Genomic DNA, 24420 nt, shown 5'->3' with positions numbered 1-24420 from the left:
ATTCCAAGGAAAACTAGAAAAATTTGAAGTTTTATATTTTTCCAAGATACACGAATTTCACATTTTTTTGAAAAATATTAATAACCTTATTGAAAGTGGTGTGCGTGATTGAGCACTTGGTATGGTTTTTCAGGTGATTGCATTAATGAAATTGCTAAATATAGTTCACTAAACTTGCAATGTTGAGAAGAAACACGGTAAAAACAAACGCACAATTTTGTTACAAAAATGTGCCTACTTGCAAGATCTCGGTCAAGGTCACAGACATAGTGCTGAAACAGCACTTTAGTTGTAAGGTTATGCATTTCTAATCACTTGCACTTGAAAAACATCAGCTAGAATGCAGTAATATTAAAACTATTTCAAGTGTTTCAAGTTTCACTATGCTCAAGGTACCTATTACTTTTCGATTAAAATAAAGAAACAAAAAAAATAATTAAAATGTACTGATACTGATATGAGCACCAACACAAACAGAATTTTGGCAGATTTTCATGCCTAAAGACGATTTCTTTTTACGCTTGTCAAACTAACAGGAATCATTTAAGATTAAACAACAATCAGAAAAACCATTAATAACAAAAAAAAAAGAGATTTAGGAAATACTGCTTAATTTTTTTAACTACTAGAGGATCAGATTTTATATATCCAATTTCCAGCCCAATATAATATAATAATAATAAGAGAAAAGGGGAAAGTAATCCTTATCACCCAATGGAAGGATCTTTCTTTGAAGCCGGACTACCAATTAGAAATAGGGGGTCGGTACCCCACAAAACTTTACTTTTTAGAATCTTTGAAAAATTAAATTAGATTGAATAGTGTAAGCTAGAAATCAAGTTGAGAAAAAGATGTGATGTAGTTAGATTTTGGCTTTTAGACATTGTAATCGATTCCCATCAGCAGCGGCGATCATCCGTGACAAAAGGGATGGAGGAAAGGTAGGAAAGAAATTCTTACCACATTTTAAGTAAATTATGAGGAATTAACAGGGGGCTGAGATGGTGAAATTAGGTATAAAAAGTGATTAAAAGATTGTTATTCCAACATCAAGTTAAAATTATTATAATTGAACATATAGTATTCTATGTATTTATGCTGATTTTGGTATCGTGGAAATGGTTTTTTTTAATTGACTTTTTATTTGTGTAAATATAACTCGTTCTTTTCATATGATCATTTGATTAAATATTACATGCTATTAAAATTTAATTGATTCTTTCTTTTCATGAATCATCGTTTTATTCTAAATGTATACTGAACCACTAGGAGCCTGGGTTAATCTAGATAATTACATATATATATATTCTTCCAGTGGTTCGATATAACAATATAAAAGAAAACTGTGGTGATATATATATATATATAAAACCAGTTTTCTTTTTCTCTTTCAAATGCTGATCTAAAAACTTTCCAGTTTTTTACTTGACACACCATTTCATTTTTATTAGGATAACGAGCTTATCCATAACAAATAAAAATCATTTATATTCTTTATTGCAATTATTCGAAAGCTTCACCCCACAACTCACGATTTTATCTGCAGAAATTCAACACGTTGATTTCTCTATGCATTCTTTACATTTTTAAAAATATCTTGAAAATGATATTTGATTGAGAAACAAACAATATTATGAACAACAAGGCATGCTGTCAAAACGTACATGATTAATGCAGTTGCCTCCTTCTATAAGTAGTTCTCTCTTAGTCAAGCGCAATCTTCTGAATAATCTTTAAAATACAGGGTATTTACTATTAGTTAACAGCAATGATTAAAATTCTCCGGTAGCTATGCGAAACACAACGCAAAGGAGAGACGTTTGAATGGTCATCGTTAATGCCCAATAACAGTATCATTATCTCGCGAATCATAAACCTACCGAAAAATGAAAACAACGTGAAATATGGATTAAATTTATGGTACTCCTCCTCCTTGCATTTAGCGTTAACTACCCAAGCCCTGCCGCACTTCGTGGTCAGTTCACAGAGACTTCGATGCCAACATTCACGTAACTATTTTCCCTTGTTTACTGGCGATTGGCTGAAAGAAAGGGAAGATGCAACCGGATGGAGAGGAGAGAGAGTCGGTCTCTCCGTCTCTCTCTCTCATTATTTTGGTCTTGGCTTGGCGATGTTTTCCCATCGAATGCAGCAACCTTGCCCAGTGCGGATTGGCGCCAAAGTTTTGTTCCCGACCCCTTTCCTCCCATATTCCGTTGGTGACCGATTTCAGCTCCCGAGAAATTCTCATCACTGTGAGAGCGGACCAAGAGCATCTCTGGTCGACGACATATTTGCCCGAAGTCAGCAGCAGCAACAAGGCGCCTGTTTTGAGAAACCTTCATTAAAACATCTTTAGCTGCTGGAGTTATCCGGCAAATCTTTGGCAAAATAAGAGGGAGAAGGGGGATGCTGATGATGTTTTTGCACTCCCCTTTCGCTGCGGTGTTTTCGCGACCAATTTACACGATGTGGACTGACTAACCACGATAATTAGGATGACCAAGTTTAAAGCGTCCCGCTCCTAGCTGCTGAGGTGTTTAGGATGGCCGCTGAAGTGCTGCGGTCTTCTTCGTTCATATCTTCGATTGTTTTCTTGGCTTTAGTGTTAGTGGAATGGACAGAAGTCAGCAGCGCTCTGCCAGAAACAATACGCATCGGTAAGTCATAATATATATATATATATATATATATATATATATGTATATACATATGCCTACGTTAGAAAAAGATGAAATTTCTATCTCTTTTAGACAGCATTTTACCGGTTTTATAATCAACAGGTACTTTTTAAAAAAAAACCTCTTCTATTTCAAAAAAATAGTTTTTTTTATGGAGTCAAAGGCGAATCAAAATTTCGTGTTGAACAACAAATGAATAGGAATTAAAAATGATGAAATCTAAATAAAAACTCCATTGAATCTCATGTTTACATCATTTTTAAATATTATTGTTGTTTTTCTATACGGCCTTTACTCTGTATAATGACCGAGAGAAATATCAGAAAAGGCTCTCATGAATAATTGAAATAATTTTTCTCTTTAAAAACTAGATATATAGAATGTTCCGGAAGAGAAAACTTACTTATAACAATAACTTTTTTTAAAAGCTAAACCGAATCAGTTTTTTTTATGGGTCAAAATTTTTCTGTCCAGCGTACTCAAATTCAGATGAGGTAGAGTGATCATATAATTTTTTTCCTATTTACAAAAATATATTTTTTGTAAAAGGAAAAACTAAAACTGTCTAGAGGAGAAATGCTTCCATGGCACTCTTTTTCCTTGCGAAATGAAAACTTATCTAACGCATGGAGTTTATTTTTAAAATCAAGTTTAATAATTGTTAAATTAGTTTGATAAAACAACTTTGATTTTTCATCATATGAATCTGATTGCACATGTCGCATATTGATAAATTTTTTTGACAAGATATGATCAGGAATTATTGACTAAAATGAAATATTCTAGAAATATTCTCATTCTTAAAAAGAAAATTCATTTGATGGGGGGAAAAGTCGTGAATGAAAAGCTCGAGACAATTGAAGAAAGGTCTGCAGACGAAACAGACGTTTTTTAAGAGTATATAATTTTTGTTTTCATTGAAAAACTTCAGTGAGTCGGAACTGATCAGAAAATGCCGTTTTTTACCAGTAGTATTTTAGCTCTTCAGTATATTAATGGTTAATTAATTTTGAAGACAGAAAACCATGAAAGAAAAGTTTAGTAGTGATGAGTAATCAAAAAATTGTTCATGAAAGAGATGGCGATAATTACTTTATTATAGGGAAAGGCACAGAAATAAATTTTCGTAGAACCTCTGAAATTCGCCATGTATAGAACACTAGATTCTATTTTTACGTTGCTTTTGTACTTTTTTGTTGCAAATTTCTTTTTTTTTCTAATATGTTCATAACATTTTTAGATGCTTTTTTTATATATATTTGGGCTATCAAATGCTATAATTTTTATTGTTCTTGCATATCGCATAACATCATAGAATGTTTAAGTATAGTAAAAAAAAGTGGCTGATACTGTTTGGAATATCTGTTTTGACACTTGCTAGCTACAGGGTAGTTAATTAAGTCCCATTTCCGCAAATTACTGGTGAACCGTTGATCCTAGAGGCATACTTCTGACTATGGAAAGCATTCAAATAACATGAAGACCTCAGATACGTCATCATATTACAAGGGGTTGCATAGTTATTAAAATAAAAAAATTAACTTTTTACTTGATCTAAAAACACAATTATAAAATTGTTTCTCCTGTTTATCTCGAGCCAAACGAAAAAAAATCCAATTTTAGTGCAATATTCGCTTAGATATTTGAATTCCAAAAATCAATGAAAAGAAGGGAAACACCAGCATAATGAGCTTCCCGTCAGTTTAAAAGTTTCTTTATCTCAGCGAATATTGAACTTAAACACTTTGACTTTTTATATGATTTGCTCGGGAGAAACAGGGAAACGATTTTCTAATTGGGTTTTTAGGACAGGATGACCAAGCAAAAAAAAAAAAAAAAGTTAATTTTTTCACACTAACTGAAGGGGAGGGGCGATTTTATATCACAAAATATTTTGGCACTGATGCCTCCAAGATCAACGATTCGCCAGTTGTTTGTGGTCAAGGGACTTGAGTAATCGCCCTCTACATATATGTGCGCAGGCATATCCCGATTTATTCGGTCCAATATTAACGACGGAAGTGGAGATAAATTTTTGGCACTGAAATACGCATCATTTGGAGTGAATGTTTTTATTTTTTTGCGCTGATATATTGTTAAGATAACGAATAAAAAAATTGCGAAATTTACAGACCATAATCTATTATAATTAATGACTTCATCACCAATATTCACCAAAAAGCAGCCAAAAGTGGAACAATTACGGATTGTGGCTGAAATTTCCAAGAGATTTCTTTTTGGGGAGTAAATAAAGGACTACAACAAATATGCAGTGAACTAAAATATACTTCATGAAAAAAAAAAGAGTTAAACACACACACACATAACCAAAAATATCAAATCGATACCTGTATTTATAGTCACATAATTATCGTTATATGATTTACGAGCAATAAACATTGTGTTTATGTACGATTTCAGTTAGGACTGAAAATTCAAATAAGCTTCATTGAAAATACGGGGAAAAACGGGAATGTCCCAAAAAATACGGGTCACATGGGGGATCATCTAATTCTTTTTTATCTATATCTTCGATGTGACTTCGGTTGGAAATATTTCCCTCTCAAAAACGTGACGTGAAAATTCTTCAAGCTTTGCTCAAAGCATTTCTAGTTAGGAAAAACCCATTATTTTTAGGACGAGACAGCGTAAATGTGAAGTGACGTAAATCGAGGTATTACTGTATTATTTATTTTTTTTAAATAAAATATCATGCGCATCGCATTTTTAATAAATTAGTTTTTTTATTTCGATTCAAAGTATTTTTTTAGGTGGATTTATAATAGAAAACTTTATGGACGTAAATTTTGATTCATTATAAAAATATCGTCCCCCCCCCCCAAATTAAATTGCCAGGACATAAATTTCTTTTCTCATCAATGAATGATTACTCTGATAAGCCCTCATGAATAAAAGCGTCGCTATATATGACATTTAATTAACAGATTAAGGAACGCGCAGGATATGACGTGTTCATAATGATTCGTTTCAATCATGGAAACGCGTTCTGCGTGGTTCCTCGAGAGACACGCAATTTCGTTAATGCACCCTTGAGAAGCTCATTTACTGAAGTGAATAAATATATCAAAATTTATACCCAGGAGGTAATTTCACATCTACTCCCGAAATGATATATGGAAACACAAACAAGGTTGTATCTACTTGCACATAATTCACACGTAAACATTTGCTACTGTTATTCTCTTAGATATAAACCTACGAGATATCTAATTACTCATTAAATTGCAATAATGTTGTCTATTTCAATAACATCATTTGGAATATTATTTAAAAATTATGAATGAAAAGAGCCTAATTATTATATTTATTTAATTATCACACATCAAAAATTTACTTAATTGTTATAATATATTAGGTACTTTTCAGTATTTTTTTTCTGATTTTATCATCCGCGGTCTTAAAAGAATGGATTTACCAATATTCGATGTTTAACCACTTGCTTAATGGGTTTTTATTTTTTTCTGCGCAGGAAAAATGTCAGATTTTTTGTTTTTCATTCTGTTATTATATCTATGACTAGGAATGACAGACTCAATTACAGAAAATCGTACTTATTTTTTTAGTTAAAAAAACGTAAAATTTTGGTTCACTTATTACTTTTTTTTAAAATTAATTTTCTTTTGGAAAGCTCTCATTTGAATTGTTTTGCATGGAATATAAATAATCTAGTTTTTAAATAGATTATATATCTATGTAATTATGTATCTATGTTGTTGCATGAAGCCGTATCGTTATGAAGATAGTTAAATGTTTACTTTTCGTTAGCGCCCTCTAGGGACAAAGATTAAGGCATAGGCAAGTCAGGTAAGGGGTTAAACAGGATATTATTTTACGAAAAATGTTCGGAAAAAATAAAAAGTCACCCGTTGGTTATAAATTATAAGTAATTCATTTTCAAATTTTTTACCATTAAAAAAAGGAATTAAAGGTCATCTGTTCAAGTTGTGCGAGAGGGTGCATATTCCCCTTTATCTACTTTGCCACTGCTATATTGTACTCATACCATATGTGTTACATGGTTTTTGTCTACCAACGATTTTGAAACATTGAATATTTAAATTTTTCCCCTAATTGTGACCTTCTGGAGCGCATTGTATTTGTACTTTGGACATGACGTTGGACTGGATTTTTGTTTATTCTGCACAAACACACACTCATGCTTACATGTACAAATCTATGATATACATACAAACCTTGACATACATGTACAAACTTGTCTTCTTCTTTACAACGCCTCAGAAAGGCTATTTGTAAGTCGTCAGACAGCCTCATTGGCCTGGGGAAGGACGAAATAAATTAAATTCTGTTCTGTTTTTGCTCTGCAAGACTGATCGAATTCACTAACGACTTCAGCTTATACCGAATGAAAAAGTTCGGTTTCAACGCAGAGCATGGGACAGTTCAGGTGTGGTATTAGTTGAAATCAGAATAAGTTGAAAAAGTAATCGATAGAAGGTGCTGACATCCATTTATTTCATTTGAAAGTGCAAACAAACGATGTCTATTCAGATAGTTATTCATTAATCTGGATTGATAAATTGTTTCTTTGATTCATTTATGAACACAACATAAGAAAAACGGTTCTCGAACGAATGTTGTCGTTGCCATATTCGTTGATTAAATTAAACGCTTCCACCCAAATCAGTGATTTCAATCTGAAGTAGGCGAAGCCATTCAGAGGTATCCGAGAAATAAAGAGCGATGGCGGGGAAAAAAACGAGTACATTAATAAAAAAAAGGGGGCAAAAAATTAGTTATATCGCAACACACAGTGAGACACGCAAGCTTCATCCGTATTTCTTAGCGTGCGCATAGCGCTCACTCATTTCTAGAGATACGCACGTCTCCTACGGCTTGCAAGGGATATGCACTCCCTATACGTATTTATGGTGGGTACTTGAAGCGTGAAAGTTCGGAAGCCACTCACCATAATAGAGAATAAGTGACGTATGCTATTATTACAAACAATTTTTATTATGAATGAAATACAGTGAAACCTCGCTGCAACGATACTCGATATAACGATAAATCCCTCTACAACGATATTTTTTCGAATCTTGTTTGAAATTTCCCTTAGTCTAATGTAGTCTAATGTTAAACTCGTCAGGGTACAACGATATCCTTTACTACGATAAATTCCCCTACAACGATATTTTTTCGAATTCATATTTTTATTTATTCAAGGAAAAAAAATACATATTCAATTGGAGAAATTATACCCAAAGGATCCAGGATATTTGAGTAGTTTACATGGGGGGGGGGGAAATTAAATATATATAAAGTGCTGGAGACATATGTATATAATCTATAGAGGTGAAGAAAAGTACATATGTGCATAATTCATTGAGTAAAAGTACGGTGTGAATGCATGGTCTAACACGAAACGCAAACGCGCTAGCACGTTTCGTAACGGCCGCTCCGCAAACGTTAAAACACGGCATTCCTGTTGAAATTTATCGGGAGAAGAAGAAACCGTCAGCATCCGTTCTGGCAGTCCTTGTACGACCTGCATCAGACCGGGAAGCAAGAAATTATCCCGTTTCTCACATCTGCTGATGCAAGCGCGCAAATGTTTTCGGATTGGGCAACCGCCCATGGGGAAAATGTTCACCATACATTCGCGCTGCCTCTGTGGTACTTCCGTTTGCAGCTTCGTAAATTAAATGCATGTCTGCTTTTTCAGTATTACTAAAGTGCGCCATTATCCCGTACGTTACAGCTGTTGAACGGTTGCACGCTGGAATAACGTCCGCGCCTTTTATTCACCGTGACGCAGATTTGCATACGGTTTCTTCTTCCCCAGGTTACATTTGCATGCATCGTGTTCTTTTCCTCCCGATAAATTTTAACAGGAATGCCGTGTTTTAACGTTTTCGGAGCGGCCGTTTCGAAACGCGCTAGCGCGTTTGCATTTCATGTTAGACCATGCATTCTTTGATGAAAATCGTTTGTATTGGTATATACCATCACCTCTTTTCTGAATCACCCTGTACACACACACACACACATATATATATATATACAACTTTATTAATTAAAACAAAAGTTCAAAGTTCTTTTTTAAATTTTTTGTATCAGCATGTATCAGAGGCCACTAGGGGTACTGCTATTTTGGATTTAGTTCTTACTAGTTCTGAGGATCTAGTTGAAAATGTTTCGGTGGGGGAAGAGTTTTCTTCCAGTGATCATCGTATCGTCAGATTTCACTGTAACTTTTCCTCGGGTAAGGTTGATAACAAAAGACTGGTTCCTTGTTTTCGGAGAACTAACTTTGATGTTTTGAGAAGAAGGTTAGCGGAAGTTTTCAAAGACCGGTTGGAATCAGTAGGGGTGGTAAGTCAATGGGAAGAATTTAGTATGAAGCTGTCCTCTGTTTTGCACGACGTCATACCCTTTGTTCGAAAAAAGCGTGTTTGTACATCACACCCTCTATGGTTCACGGATAGCGTGCGGAACCTTTATCTTGAAAAGAAAAGAGCATTCAGAGAGTATAAAAGTGGACGAGGTGACCTATCATTGTTTACTGATAAAAGAAGACTGTTAAAGAAAGCGATAAGGGATAGTAAAAAGGAAGTTGAATCTAGGTTGGCAGATAACATTGGCTCTGACCCAAAATCACTTTTTCGATACGTCAATAATGGATATAAGGGGACAGTTGGCCCCCCTCTCGATAGAAGGCTCTAAGGTAGAGAGCAATGTAGGCATGTGTAGTGCTTTCAATGACTTTTTCGCGTCGGTTTTTAATGGAGATAATGATATTCGATATACGGGTGTTGCATGGGATAATAAAACCCTCAACGATATTCAAGTGGAAGACGTGGAGGTCCTAAATCTTCTAAGAAATGTATGTGCAAGCAAAGCACCAGGACCAGATGATATCTATCCCAGGGTTCTCAGGGAAGGTGCTAATGAATTGTTGGGGCCAGTCGCACAGATATACAGGAGTAGTGTTGTTGAGGGTATCGTCCCGAGAGATTGGAAACTGGCTAACGTTGTTCCGATATTTAAGAAGGGTAGTAGAGAAGTGGTGTCTAATTATCGTCCAGTGAGTTTGACGAGCTCCCTCTCGAAAATTTTGGAAATTATCATCAAAAGGCAGTTTGTGAAGTGGATAGACGAGAATAATGTATTGTCGGATAATCAGCATGGGTTCAGGAAGGGGAAGTCATGTGTAACTAACCTCCTTTGCTTCTATGATTACGTGACTAAGGCTTTGGGTAAGAGCAAAAATGACTTGATAAAAAAAAAATTTACCTTGATTTCCAGAAGGCATTCGATCGGGTCCAACATGGCAAACTCTTGAAGCGTTTACACGAGATTGGAATAGGGGGTAACTTGCTGAATTGGATAGAATCGTGGTTAAGAGATAGGTCGCAACGAGTTATGGTGAACGGGGAATTCTCTGGTTGGACAGATCACAAGTGGAGTTCCTCAGGGAAGTGTCCTTGGCCCCATACTTTTTTCACTTTTTATCGACAAACTCGATCAGGGTATCGATGGAATTACTAGCAAATTCGCAGATGATGTGAAGCTAATGGGAGTAATCGGGAATGAAAGCGATAGGGAGTTGCTCCACACCAACTTAAACAAGATTGCAGCATGGGCAAATGAATGGAGCATGACGTTTAGCGTAGATAAGTGCATGGTCGCTCATTTTGGTTCGAACAACCCACGGTTCTCTTACGAGTTGAATGGTGTCACTATCCCGGATACAACTAGAGTCACCGATTTGGGAATTCTCATTGACGAGCGACTTAAGTTTTCTGAACATTGTTCAGCGGTTGTCAGAAAAGCGAAGAAAATGCTTGGTCTCATTTTCAAAAAGGTCTCTTCGCGTTCTCCTAAAGTCATTCTTCCGCTTTTTCGAGGCTTAGTTCGTCCTGGACTGGAGTATGCTGTAAGTTTTTGGAGACCATACCTACAGAGGGACATAGACTTGGTTGAAGGAGTGCAGAGAAGAGCTACGCGTGTCCTTATTGGTACACAGGGCTTGAGTTATGAAGAGAGACTTCATTTTTTGAATATGTTTACATTGGATGAACGCAGGTGTCGAGGAGATATGATCGAAGTGTTCAAAATTTTCAATGGGATGGATAGGATGGACCATGAACTTTTAGTACACCGTCAATCGACTGCTTTTACAAGGGGACACCAGTATCGATTGGTGAGGGACAATGCAAGGCTATGGTGTCGCGGGGAATTTTTCTCTAATAGGGTTGTTAATAAATGGAATAGCTTACCCTCGGGGGTAGTAAATTCTAACACAATTGACACGTTTAAAAAGAAATACGATAAATATGTTGGGGTAAATCGAGAAGCTATCCATTCTTAGAATAAGACAACCATAAGTATTCTTTATGGGCATTGTATAATATTTTATCATTTGTATATATTGTTTATAATTTGTGTTAATTGCATTTTTAATTGGGTTGCTGTATTTTTGAAACATATGACATCCATATTTTTATGGGCATCTTTTTATCAGCCACCTCGTTGGGCATTTTGCCTGTTGTGGCGTTGTATTTGTATTTGTATTTGTATGTTAGTCTCAGATAACAGATAGGTTTTAATTAATTTTTTGAAGACAGGAAACGAGACATTTGTGTCGATATTGAAAGCAAAGGGATTTTTTTTGTAGAACTTTGGACTAATATATGTAAAATGTTTTATAGCTATTGTTTTGTGAAAGTAAAAAAACTGTAAAGTAAAAGTACTATTTATTCTAGAAGAGGAACGCGAGTGGTATTAAGGTTGAAGGAAAACTGATTTTTGTGAATAAGCAAAAAGGATTTATAAAAATAAAGATGTCGAAGAGCTAATATTTGTAGACCGTTGTAAAGGACAAATGTAGGGGAGTGAGTGGTAATCATTAGTAATAAATCTTAAAATTCTATATTGAATAGAAATGATTGGTTGAAGATAAGTAAAATAGCACTGCCTCAAACAAGAATACCGTACATTAAATGGGAATGGAAAAAAAACATAGTGATGTGTTAATAAAAAGGTGTTTTTTGAACATTGTTTAAAGTAATAGAATTTGTAAAGTATAAATCTAAGTTAATTTAATAAATATTTGACACGTGATTTCCATTTCATGTCTTGGTCAATATGCAAACCTAGAAAATTTATTGTATTGACTTGCTCTAGATGTTGGCAAGTGCAAGAGAAATCAATGTTCAGTTAATGTAATGGAAAACAATGGTTAAGTCAAGTTTGATTAGTGGAAATTAACGAAAAATTTATAAACTTGGTTTTAGTAACGTTAATTTAGAGGTCATTAGCACGGAACCAATGTCTTACTTTTAAGAGGTCATTATTAACAATATTTAGGAGAGATTGGTAATCAGAAGCAGAAAAGAGAAGTACGGTGTCATCCGCGAACGCAATTATTTCACCCTCGACGTCAAATTTATAGAAGTCATTAATGAAGATAGTAAAAAGAAGGACTCTGAGAATATCTCGAAACCGCTACAACGAAATTATTTATATTTCACTCAAAATTAATTTCAATTTATTTGAAAATTCCTAACCTTCCAGTGTTTGTTTTTTCGAGGGTGTTTAATAATATCGGTATTCTGCACTATCTACCGCCAGAAAGTGTTGATGAATTTCCGTGAAGCTATTTTCTGTGTAGTATACAAATGTGTTGTGTAGGAAAATACTTTGCGGGGTAAAACAAGTGACTGAATTTTATTCATCGATTAATCGATTAGAATATTTGGCTGCGAATAAATACTTATGATTAATGCATTTTATCGTGGTACTGACAACGTTAATTCGGAAGAGATACCAGATAACAGCATAGATTTGGTGGTACCTGATGAGGCCTATCTCTCGATATAACAATGACAGTCTACAACGATGTTTTTTCTTGGTCCGCAGAGTATCGTTGTATCGAGGTTTCACTGTAGAAACCTCATGTAAATGCCACATATTAGTTGCGTGAAAGTTGAACTTAATCGTGAAAAAAATGTATGTTGCATAACGTACGTACAAAACATACGTTTCATACTTTTCTATATACACCCGCAGATAGCAGCACGCATATAACTAGCCATATTCACTATGAGTGCTGTGTTGTCTATACGCCTATGTTAAATATAAGGGGAAGAAACGGAAATCAATATTGATCACGGATAAGTGTGGCCTATATGTCAGCCTTGTAAACATATTTTTCATGGCTACTTACTCTCCACTGTGGGCCACTTTTCAGAGAATATACGAACAGTAAAATGTATTCGAGAACCATCTTTCACTCTTTTTCTTTCCTTTCCTCCCTTTCCATCTCATTTCCGAATATTCGGAGGCGGAAGCCAAATAATCCATTCCTCATATTACTATATTCTATCTTTATTTTTATATATGGCTCTTGTTCGGTAAGAAAAGGAACGCGGAAAGCGTGTGAGAATCTTTCTTTTATGTCGAAGCTTAGCAACGGCATGACATCGACGACCGACGTCCGTGGAAAATCCCTGACAGCACAGCATCGCACAGACAAGAGAGGAGTTTCTATCTCGTTTTGGGAGGATCCGGGACGCTGATCTCATTTCATTGTGTTCTTCCGACTTCACAATGGGACATGTCCACGCCACTCACAAAGCAAGGCCTCTCCAGCGTCAACTGAATATGAGCTTTTACGTAATGCATATGTTGCCGGCTGCATGTCTCTCTTCGATGCTGTATAACTAGAAATTGAAAGTAGTTCTAATTATCTGGAACCACGCCTTTATAACAATCACAGTGAAACCTTGCTACAACGATACTCGATAATATAATGATAAATCTTTCTACATTTTTTTTTTTTTCAAATATTGTTTGGCATTGCCTATAGACCAATGTTAAACTCCTCTCGATGCAACGATATCCTTCACTACGATAAACAATTCGATTAACGATATTTTTGAAAAGATTTTGAAACTAATACAGCGAATTAATATAAGTAGTATAAAATATCACGAAGCACAACAGAAGGCCGATACGAAAATTGAATCTCACCTTGGGATTTGGAGCTCCTTTACATGTTTAACATTCAAGGAATTTCCGCAACGTCACAGGGAATCACAATAAGCACTTCGAAGCTGCCAGATAACAGCCACTAAATTTCAGCAGGACACTCACAAAGCACAGCAAAACAAGTTTCCTGATAGTTGACTCAATCATCAGGGAAATTCGGTTGTCCGGGTCATAAATTAAGGTGACCCTCTCAGCAATGAACACTCTCAAGAGAAACTTTACTTCGTGTTTATTGCAACAACAAAAGAACAAAATTAACTATGAGAACACGTTAGCTGAAAAGAGAAAGCAGTTATACACGAAGAAACGCGATGTGGTATCACGTCAGCACTGCCAATTTGCATGAGTTCACGCCTGTTGCCACATTTGGAACCACGCCTTTATAACAATTACAGTGAAAGCTTGCTGCAACGATACTCGATGATATAACGGTAAATCTCTCTACAACGATATTTTTCAACAAACAATATTTTTTCAAATATTGTTTGGCCTATAGACAAAAATATTTAACTCCTCTCGATGCAACGATATCCTTCACTACGATAAACACTTCTATTAAGTTATTTTTTGAGAAGATTTTGAAACTAATACAACGATATCTTTTTATATTTTGCACGAAATATCCTCTGGCATATTTTTAAACTCGTCACATATTATAGTTCTTTCGAGGGCGTCTATTAATATCGATATTTGGTAACTGACCATCGAAAGTGTTGATGAATCTTTTGATATTTTCTTTAATACATCAAAGTATAACACAATAAACCTCTTAACAGGGCAATACATCTCTAAATACAAGTTTTGAATATTCATGAACTAACCAATTATAGAATTTTTTGCAGAGAATAAATACTCAAAAGCGCATTTCTTGGTGGTACTAACAACGCCGATTTAGAAAAAATGGTAATAGCAGCATGAATTTGATGGAACGTGATGATAATGTTGCCCGATGTAGCGATAATCCCTCTACAACAATATTTTTTCTTGGTCCGCAGAATATCGTTATATTTACGTTTCATGTGTTTTTGAAGTGTGTGCAAAGACAAGAAGAGTTGAAAGTTTAATTTTTGTCTAAATTTGGTCGAAGAAGGTGAACATTGAAGACAAGGTAGAAACTAAAAACGTATACGCTGTGTTTCACAAAGTTGTCCAAAGGAATAAAAATGTTGTGGTTGATTTTGAAATGATAAAATACAAAAAATAAATCAGCACTAAATGAGAGATTGACTGCGATAGCTTCACTACCGTGTAAAATTATAATTGGGAAAAAGCAAAAAGAAAAAATTTTTTTTCTTTCCAATCAAACTAATCAAAATAATAATTGTGAGAATAGAAATAGTGAAATTTACACTTTTATTGTTCCGATAAAAAATTTTAGACTGTAAAGTTTGAATGAAATTCGTGGAGATATACCATAGTTGAAATTAATGACTTTTGCGATTTTTTTTTTTTTTCTCTATCAGTATATTGTCGAATTTCCATTCAAAAATTATTCAAATTACGTCAAATTTACTATTCGATATTTTTTTGACTGGGAGCCGAATTATAAAAGTTACCAATTTATTTCTTGAATAAAAATTCTTATCAATACGATAGTAGAGGTATCACCGCTGAATCACTCTTTTCACTGATCACTGATATTTTTTTTAATGTTTCAGTCTTAAAATTATTGGCCACGAAACTTTTAATTCTATCGAACCCTTTTCGTGAAAAACCTTGCATATCATCCAGATTCCCAAGAAGTAGAATGAGTGAAATTTGAAGAATGAATAGGGAGATATGAAGTCTTTATAAACAGAAGAGCCAAAAAAAACTGGTACAGGCATGCGTATGCAAATAAAGAGATATGGAACCAATCAGAGTACGGCGCTGCGGTCGGCAACGCCTATATAACACAACAAGTGTCTAGAATAGTTGTTAGATCGGTTACTGCTGCTACAATGGCAGGTTATCGAGATTTAAGTGAGTTTGAACGTGGTGTTATAGTCGGCGCACGAGAGATGGGACATAGCATCTCCGAGGTAGCGATGAAATTTGGATTTTCACGTACGACCATTTCACGAGTGTACCGTGAATATCGGGAATCCGGTAAAAAATTAAATCTACGACATCGCTGCGGCCGGAAAAAGATCATGCAAGAACGGGACCAACGACGACTGACGAGAATCATTAAACGTGACAGACGTGCAACCCTTCCGCAAATTGCTGCAGATTTCAATGCTGGGCCATCAACGAGGGTCAGCGTGCGAACCATTCAACGAAACATCATCGATATGGGCTTTCGGAGCCAAAGGCCCACTCGTGTACCCTTGATGACTGCACGACACAAAGATTTACGCCTCGCCTGGGCCCGACAACACCGACATTGGACTGTTGAGGACTGGAAACACGTTGCCTGGTCTGACGAGTCTCGGTTCCAATTGCTTCGAGTTGATGGACGTGTACGGGTATGGAGACAACCTCATGAATCCATGGACCCTACATGTCAACAGGGGACTGTTCAAGCTGGTGGAGGCTCTGTGATGGTATGGGGCGTGTGCAGTTGGCGTGATATGGGACCCCTGATCCGTCTAGGTACGACTCTGACCGGTGACAGGTACGTAAGCATCCTGTCTGATCACCTGCACCCATTCATGTCCATTGTGCATTCCGACGGACTTGGACAATTTCAGCAGGACAATGCGACACCCCACACGTCCAGAATTGCTACAAAGTGGCTCCAGGAACACTCTTCTGACTTTAGACACTTCCGCTGGCCACCTAAATCCCCAGACATGAACATTATTGAACATATCTGGGATGCCTTGCAACGTGCTGTTCAGAAGAGATCTCCACCCACCCCCCTCTTACTCCTACGGATTTATGGACAGCCCTGCAGGATTCATGGTGTCAATTACCTCCAGCACTACTTCAGACGGGCTCGCGGGGGCCCTACACGATATTAGGCAGGTGTAATAGTTTTTTTGGCTCTTCAGTGTATATATATATAGCCCGCTCAAAAGAAGTGTTCAATGTGGAGTAGAGTGACTTGTATTTGGAGTTATACGACCCTTCACAGAGATGTGGCTTACCATTAACCAGGCCATTCATACCCCGCCAGTATGCTATGAATAAATTATTTTCTAGGAGTGCCTTTTCATAGAGTTGTGATTGTGTAGGCTTATGCGTTATGATTATCCACTAGAAAAGTGTCTCAGCTGAGAATAGGCAGACCTTCAACATGTACCTCATAACGGATAGCATGGACTTACACGATACAAAAATTCATTTTTTCAGGCTTATGCCATTTTCACTTCAAAATATGAGAGACAGATAATAGCTCTACTATAACACGAAAAACGCATAACTCTGGCATCATTGATATGTCACATCCACTTTCATAACACACGACCCGGCATGTACCAATTCATTATAAATTCCCCAGACGAATGTTTACAAGGTGCATGTACAGTTAAGTAGCAGTGGTAGTCTTATGAATCAAAGTGGCCAGTTTATTCTTCGAACAACTTTATATTATGAATTGGATGAATCGGATGTTATTTTTGAATCATTTGAGAATGTTGTGACGTAAGTTGTACAATTGAAATTAATTTACAAAGAAAGCGATGAAATATATTAATGCCCCCTTTTTAATAGTAGCCATTACTCGTGAAAAAAGTTATCACGTGCACCAGCTTCCAGGCGCGAATGCAACCCGGTCTCTCATTTCAGAAATTCTCGGCAGAGAATAGGCAGACCGTTAACACGATACTTACATAAGACGAAAATTCAGACCTTTTCGTCATTTTTCCCTCAAAATATTGAAGACGGATGGCAACAACAGTTTCACGTACGAAACAAGCATTACTCTGACAACATACGCAGGTTAGAGCCACGCATATACACAACACACAGCACATTCCTGCGTGTACCAATCACTTAGAAATTCCCATAGGAATTGCTGAAAGTTAAGAGAAGCTACTAATGCTTCGGCGCCTCACGCCACAGTGCGTGAAACAAGGATGGCAGGGCCGCGTCTCCAGTGATGTAGATGGTAGCATGCTTACCCAGTTTGCAAGCGAGCATGGATTCGAGAGTCTCAGAGGAGACCAGATGACTTTTCTTTCCGAGTTCACCTCGGCATAATATTCAGAAATTATCTGTTTCCCCATAGGAATGTTTGCGAGATGCACGTTCAGTTAAGTAATATTAACTGAATTGCATTTTGTTTATTTCAATTTTAAAAAAAATTAATCCCAACTGTGACTTTTGCAGTCAAATAAATATAAAATATTTCGCAGCGTATTTCACCATTTATTTATACAAAGTAACAATTTTTTTTTTATTAAAAGATTAATGTTATTGTTAAATAACATTTGTCGATTGGAAAACGATGACCCTATTGAAAACGAAGCCCCTATTGAACTCCTTGTATTTAATGACGCAACAAAAATAATCTAAGCTAATAATAATACTTATTTCCTTCCCTTTGCACGCGAACAGGCGGAATTTGATTTCGTGAGAAAGAGCAGCTTCTCATTTCTTGGAGATCAAAAGCTTCTTCCCTCATTTTTCTCCAGCACAGAAACAGACACCGACTTTTCAGAAACACCCAATAGTAGCGAAGCAATGAGACTAGAGGATTTAGTTCATTTTATAACTTATCGGAACGGGGGCTGGCATCAAAAGATTCAACCTTTGTTTGCTGTGATCTCGTATTGTTTGTTCTCAGTTTATAGAAGAGACGAATGACAGTATTGAGCATGAAAAGTGCTGACCACAGATACGATAAGAAAATACAGATAAACGGGAATATGTTTTCGTGCTGAAAATCAGCACTTTCTTGTTCATTCAACATGGTTTCCTGAAATAACAACTTGATACCCTTGGACTTCAAAAATTGCAAGTACATAGTGGTTGCATGCAATTAATTGTTACAATTTTATTATTATTTTCTAACCCAATATATTTCCATTGCATCATTGCACCTTTCATTAAACAAAACGATCTGCCAATATAATATTCGTTTTCCATGGAACGATGGAGGGGGTCGTTATAACGAGCATCGATTGTGTTAAGCTTATTACAAGTAGTATTCATATACTGATCTATTTTTAGACTATTTTTCTACAAATAGTAAGAAAAAGAGAAGAAAAAGAGGAAAAAGAAAAAGACAAAAAAAACTCACGAACAGACATTCAACAGTTTATTTTCTTATCATTTGTGAAATGTTCATGCGATCTATTTTGTAGACAATGCGTTTAAAATCACAAATTTTCATATTTACGACAAGGTTTGGGGTCGGAGGGACATTGATAATCATAATCTTATAGGATTAGTTTAGATCAAATGTGATACTGGGTTTCATTGACCGAATTTTTAATTTCGATGCTAAAATGTTAAAGTTAAAATTATTTTGAAAATTTAATTAATCTAATTGGGGAATTTGAAGAATGAACTTGTTTCCATTGCCTTTTTTTTTTCATCTTGGATTATTACCAAAGGGATTAAATTACGCTTAGCAATATAGCTCTTCATGATGACGAGCTTGTTGTCACGATCTTTGGTCGGCATTTCCTATACTATCCAAAACAGTCAGACCAGACAAGGCCTGGGCTCTGTCCCTTCCTAGATAATAGCTCTTTACCAGTGTTGCTTGGGTCATGCTGGGAGCTTATCAAAGACTAGCAATCAGCGTACGTTGAAAAATACTAGCAATACATAATACTAATCCAATACATATGAGTGAATCACAATTAATCTAATTACTATAATTTTATAATTTCTAAGAATTGAATTTTCATTTTCCAAAAAACGAGTCTTGAATTAAAATGCAATTAATGGTGATACATGGAAGCTTGAATTCCATATTATCATGTATATTTTTACCAAAAAATCTATTGTTTTTTGTTTAAACTTGAAAAAATGTTAGAGAAGAAAAAAATTCTGAGAATTTCTTGCATTTTCAAATTTTGTAGACAGACTAAAGTAGCAGTGAATTTGTAAGGCTTATGTTTTTAGCAACTGTTTTAGGAGGTTTAAAAAAAATAAAGAAATTCAATATATTCTGCATCGCTCCATGTTTGCTTTTTACTCGAGCTGACTTGCGTATGGGGGGTATCTAATATTCAAATATTTGTTACGCACCACATACACACAAAAGAATAAAATTCGGGAAAATATGGGGAACACTTTCCTCGAAATAATACCACGTATAAATGTTAGAGTCCATAAATCTAGGAACAGCCTCCGTTTCCTCTCACTATTCATTTTCTAGTCTCTCTCTTTACGATTACCATAACTAGCACGGGGCTGTTAGGAGACGTACTCACGCTAGGCATCATCTGCGACTGTCGCACAGATGCATTCTCCGTCTCTCTTTCCGTGTGTTTGCTGAGAGAAGAGACGAATTCTTCAAGAGCTGCTTTTAATCCCCTTGGAATGTCTCACTTCCGAATGTTTTATGGATATAAAGTGCCACACACACACTTTTCTCTAGAGCTTTGTTCCCAGTTTCTTGGAAACAGATCGATGCGAATTCCTGAACTTGACTCTGAGCGTAACTTTGAAGGGGGAAAAAGTAATGACGAATGTGGGCACATTTTTCATTCATTTGCTGCTACAAGAATGCAAAGCGCTGCTTGTGCATGTGGGAGATATGTGTTTACTCCTTCCCCCATCTTCTCGATCAGTTTCGTTCCTTTTTTCATAGCAAAAGATGCATTCGGTTGAAATATTTCTCGAATACGAATTCATTGATAGATGAGTTTGAATTCAACGACGCAGAATTCGTAAACCTCACCTATAGTTTTGACCTACATCAGGATATTACAGTTTTCTAAAGTTTTAGTCCTAAATTCTGATAAACAGGTTTTACGTATGAATCGCAGCTGGGGATTCATGCGTGGATGCATTATTAAAAAACGTATTTACGAATTTCATTTGATAAGTAAGGTATGAAATATGATGATTGACATGCTATGAGATATGACATGTCCAGATTCACGCCGCCTCACACCTTTTGCAAGATGTTACGCACACGCGTATGCCCGCGCACAGTGAAAAAAAGCATTTTCATCTAAAATAGTTGCATACAGCCCAAAACAAAGCGGAATTGTAATAAGTTCATTGGTACTCTGCACCATCATTAAAGACCATTTATTTGTGAATCAATGAATTTGAACGGGTTGCACATCACCCGGAAGAAGAACGTCCCGTGCATCCGGTTTAGGTCACTACCATGAAAAACATTGAAAAAAATTAATGGTACCATCGTGAAGGACAGCTGATGTCATGGTCACTTCAATAGAACGGGTTCATAATATTCTCTTAGATTCTCTAGAAATTATAAATAAAAAAAGCTTTGCGCTAGATTGATGCTGGAATTGTTGACAGTTGATCAAAAGCGAACAGATCAAAAGCGCAACACCAAACGCAACAATTCAAAAGAAAATTTGTCTGTTTTGGCTTATAACCCTTGAGGTATCGATTTTTTGGCTGTGGGTGAAACATGGATTCATCACTATACTCCATAGTCAAAACTGAGTCAAAGCAGTGGACGGAGAGTGGTGAAACGGCACCAAAAAGCCAAAGTTATCTGCTAAAAAATGTGGTTAACACATATTTTTGGATTCTCAAGGCATTGTCTATGTATACTTTCCCTCCAGAAAAGCCATAAATTGGTCCAAGGGAATTGGAAACCATTATACGATATTTCTGGAAAATTTGAAAGAACGGCTGCAGATGAAACCGCCAAGATTAGAGCGCAAAAGAAACCCTATCGCGCCAAGCCAATGCCCATATTTCACAGTTCCATCATTGCAATGGCCAAACTTCATGAATCTGTCATCCACAAAAAATTCTACGTATTTCACCCCGGGTGACTTTTTCCTGTTCCCAAACTTGGTAGAAAAAAAAATCATCAAATAAGAGGCCATTGCAGCCTTAAATGATTGTTTTGAAGAGTTAGAGAAAACGTAATTTCTTGACTGGATAAAAAAATAACATTATTAAAGGAAGTATGCGAAGCTTGAAAAAGATAATTTTGAAAATATATCGGAATTTTTTCAAATAAAAAGTTAACACTCTTTTTTCACCTTACTTAACAACCTACTCACGTAGATAAAGTAATGAGGGTTTAATGAAGCTTATGACAGGAACAAAACCTTATGTTATTAACAGTTTCTTAAAAGTTTAAATTTAATTTTTGAAGCTTCATCAATAATTGAAACATTATAAATCAAATTAAAGTCTTGACAGATATTGATGAATAGTTTTCATTATGGCAGACTTTAATCTTACATATGATTCGAAAATGATACTTCGAGTTTGCGCTGGAATACGTAATAAATTAGTTTTCGCGTGAGACATTCAAATTGAAAGTTGGTGGAAGTGATTGCTAATTCGGCGTGATATATTTGCCAACGGTTCATGTTGACGAAGCGTGAACTAGGGCACGAAATTACTCCACCTGACGTAGAAATTTCCAATTCCAGGAGGTTACGATCCGAGATGGATTGGGCTATTCACCAATCGGATCGGCGGTTGTTTGCGTGTTCGTGTCATGCTAAATTATCGCCCTCCGCCTGGTCATTAGGGAATCGAGCGACTAGGACATCTCCGCCTGAGAAAATCGAATTCGAATCGTAAATGAGCGTGCCGAGAAAGCACCGGATCGAATTCGAGAAACGTTGCCACCTTCCAAAACCAAGTGATTACATAGATTACCCTTCAGAAAATGCTTGATAATGAAATATCGTTCAAATTTACTATCCCGTCAGAAAATATAATATTCCATCGATGAAAATTTTCGAATGGGGGAAAAGTCGTTTGAAGATCTCTCGAATCGTTTTCATATCTCTATCTATCTTTTCCTTTGAATACGCCGAAAACTTTGAATGCATTAGTGGGCGATAGCATGGAGTGATTGGAAAAATGAATGATTATCTTAGGATAGGAAAACAAAAAGGGTGCTTTTTCCTCAAAAGTCAATTCGTCTTATTCACGGATAATCTAAAAATAGTCTTAGAAAAGAATAAAATAAAAGATAAGTTTCATGAGGAGGAATGTTATCTGAAATATCTCAAAGCAAAATCGTTTACGCCAGTAGTGCGCAAACCGTAGGTGGCGACCCTGCGTTGGGTCGCGAGAGATTCTCCAAAACAAAAACTTCCAAATAAGAAATTCATTTTTATTTAAAAATATGTTAGAGCTAAAGAATGCCTTTATTCAGCTGAGCTGATTATCATGTATCATACAATGTGATTTTATCAAATTCTACTTGTACAATATTCAATATAACGGCTCCGTCATGCCAAAATCAGGAATGTGAAATTGAAAACGCAGAATGGAATGATAAATACTATGTGAATAAACGGGAGAGGGGAATGTGTCTACGTTTTATGAACAATTTATTTTAACATTTCATTTCAAGAGTAGAATTATTTTGAAATCGGATGATTCTTTCTTAATCACCTTGTATACGAACATCAAGGATCATACACCTCGCTACACTTCCATCTTGCATAAGACACACTAAGTACATCAAAAAACAAAGTAGATATTTATATGATATTTAAAAAACTGAATATCTTTGGAAATCAATATTGTCTAATTAAAATCGGAACAAGCGTTCCGAAAAGGGCTTTCGGGTTAGCACGTTTACTGGCAAAAAATATCGGAATGTCCTGGAAAACTGGGGAATATGGTCAGCCTATGAAGTGGTCGCCGATTAATTTTTTTAGTCAAAAGGGAGTCGCTCTTCAAAAAGTTTACGCACCACTGGTTTACGCCATCTGTGACATCAAATTAATTACACAGGATGTTTCAAATTTTTGTCTATATGACTGACTATCTTCGCAACTGTTGATATTATAAGTATACACACTTCCAATTACAAAATTTTTTTAAATGGCATACCGTTTTTTAAGGTATCCGACTACGTTCGAGATACACTTTTCTATAAAATGGCACTGGAATGAACTTTAATAACAATTCTTGATAGAAAGTGTTTCAAAATGATGAAAACAGTTATAAATTTTGGACTACACTTATGTAATTTTAGATGAAAAGTCAAATTTTAAGCAAAATTCATTCGATATTGGAAACATGATTGCGAAAATTTCTATGAATTGAATGTTTTGTCATTTTCAAAGCACTTTGAACTAGTAATGGTGCAGGTTATGAACCAAACTTTAAAGAATTGTATGATTTGCTTATAGATTATACTCAAATTTCTTAATGTACGTGTGAATTTTTTGAAATTTCATTCCACATATCGTGTATAAAAACCCTGTAATTAGACAAATGCATATGACATAGACAAATGCATATGACATAGACAAATGCATATGACATAGACAAATGCATATGACATAGACAAATGCATATGACATAGACAAATGCATATGACATAGACAAATGCATATGACAGACCTTAAATTTTGATTCATAACCTTAACAATGTATAGCGAAATATCATATTAAAATTTCATAATGATACAATGAATAGATTTTTAGAAATCGTTTCAAATTCTTGTAAAATGTCAACAATAGCATTCTTCGTACAAACGCTTTTAAAGTTTTATTCACGGATTACTTGTACGTAAATACGCAAAATAAAGTAGACATAACTTATTTCTAAGTGTCATTGTCAACAAAAGGACTTTTTTTTTTTATCACAAGAAATGGGTCTTTCATCAAAAAAATAGAAATTGACATTTCCTTC

General features: G+C 35.6%; 1 protein-coding gene across 1 annotated transcript in view; it reads left to right on the top strand.

Annotated features, from left to right (window-relative positions):
* Nucleotides 1-2252: 2252 nt before the first annotated feature.
* Nucleotides 2253-24420, top strand: part of LOC149076592 (glutamate receptor ionotropic, kainate 2-like) — a 114593-nt gene continuing 92425 nt past the window's right edge. Inside the window, exon 1 of the mRNA XM_089244187.1 lies at nucleotides 2253-2660. Within this exon, the coding sequence (XP_089100313.1) occupies nucleotides 2546-2660 (115 nt within the window). The 5' untranslated portion in view covers nucleotides 2253-2545. The remainder of the gene's footprint in view (nucleotides 2661-24420) is intronic.

This window comes from Pholcus phalangioides, unplaced genomic scaffold (assembly GCF_987345545.1).
Source record: "Pholcus phalangioides strain wild (caught in Gottingen) unplaced genomic scaffold, Ppha-v1.0 ptg000015l_1, whole genome shotgun sequence".
NCBI lineage: Eukaryota > Metazoa > Arthropoda > Arachnida > Araneae > Pholcidae > Pholcus > Pholcus phalangioides.
The sequence above is the reverse complement of the archived record's forward strand: the minus strand, read 5'-3'. Positions and strand labels throughout refer to the sequence as shown.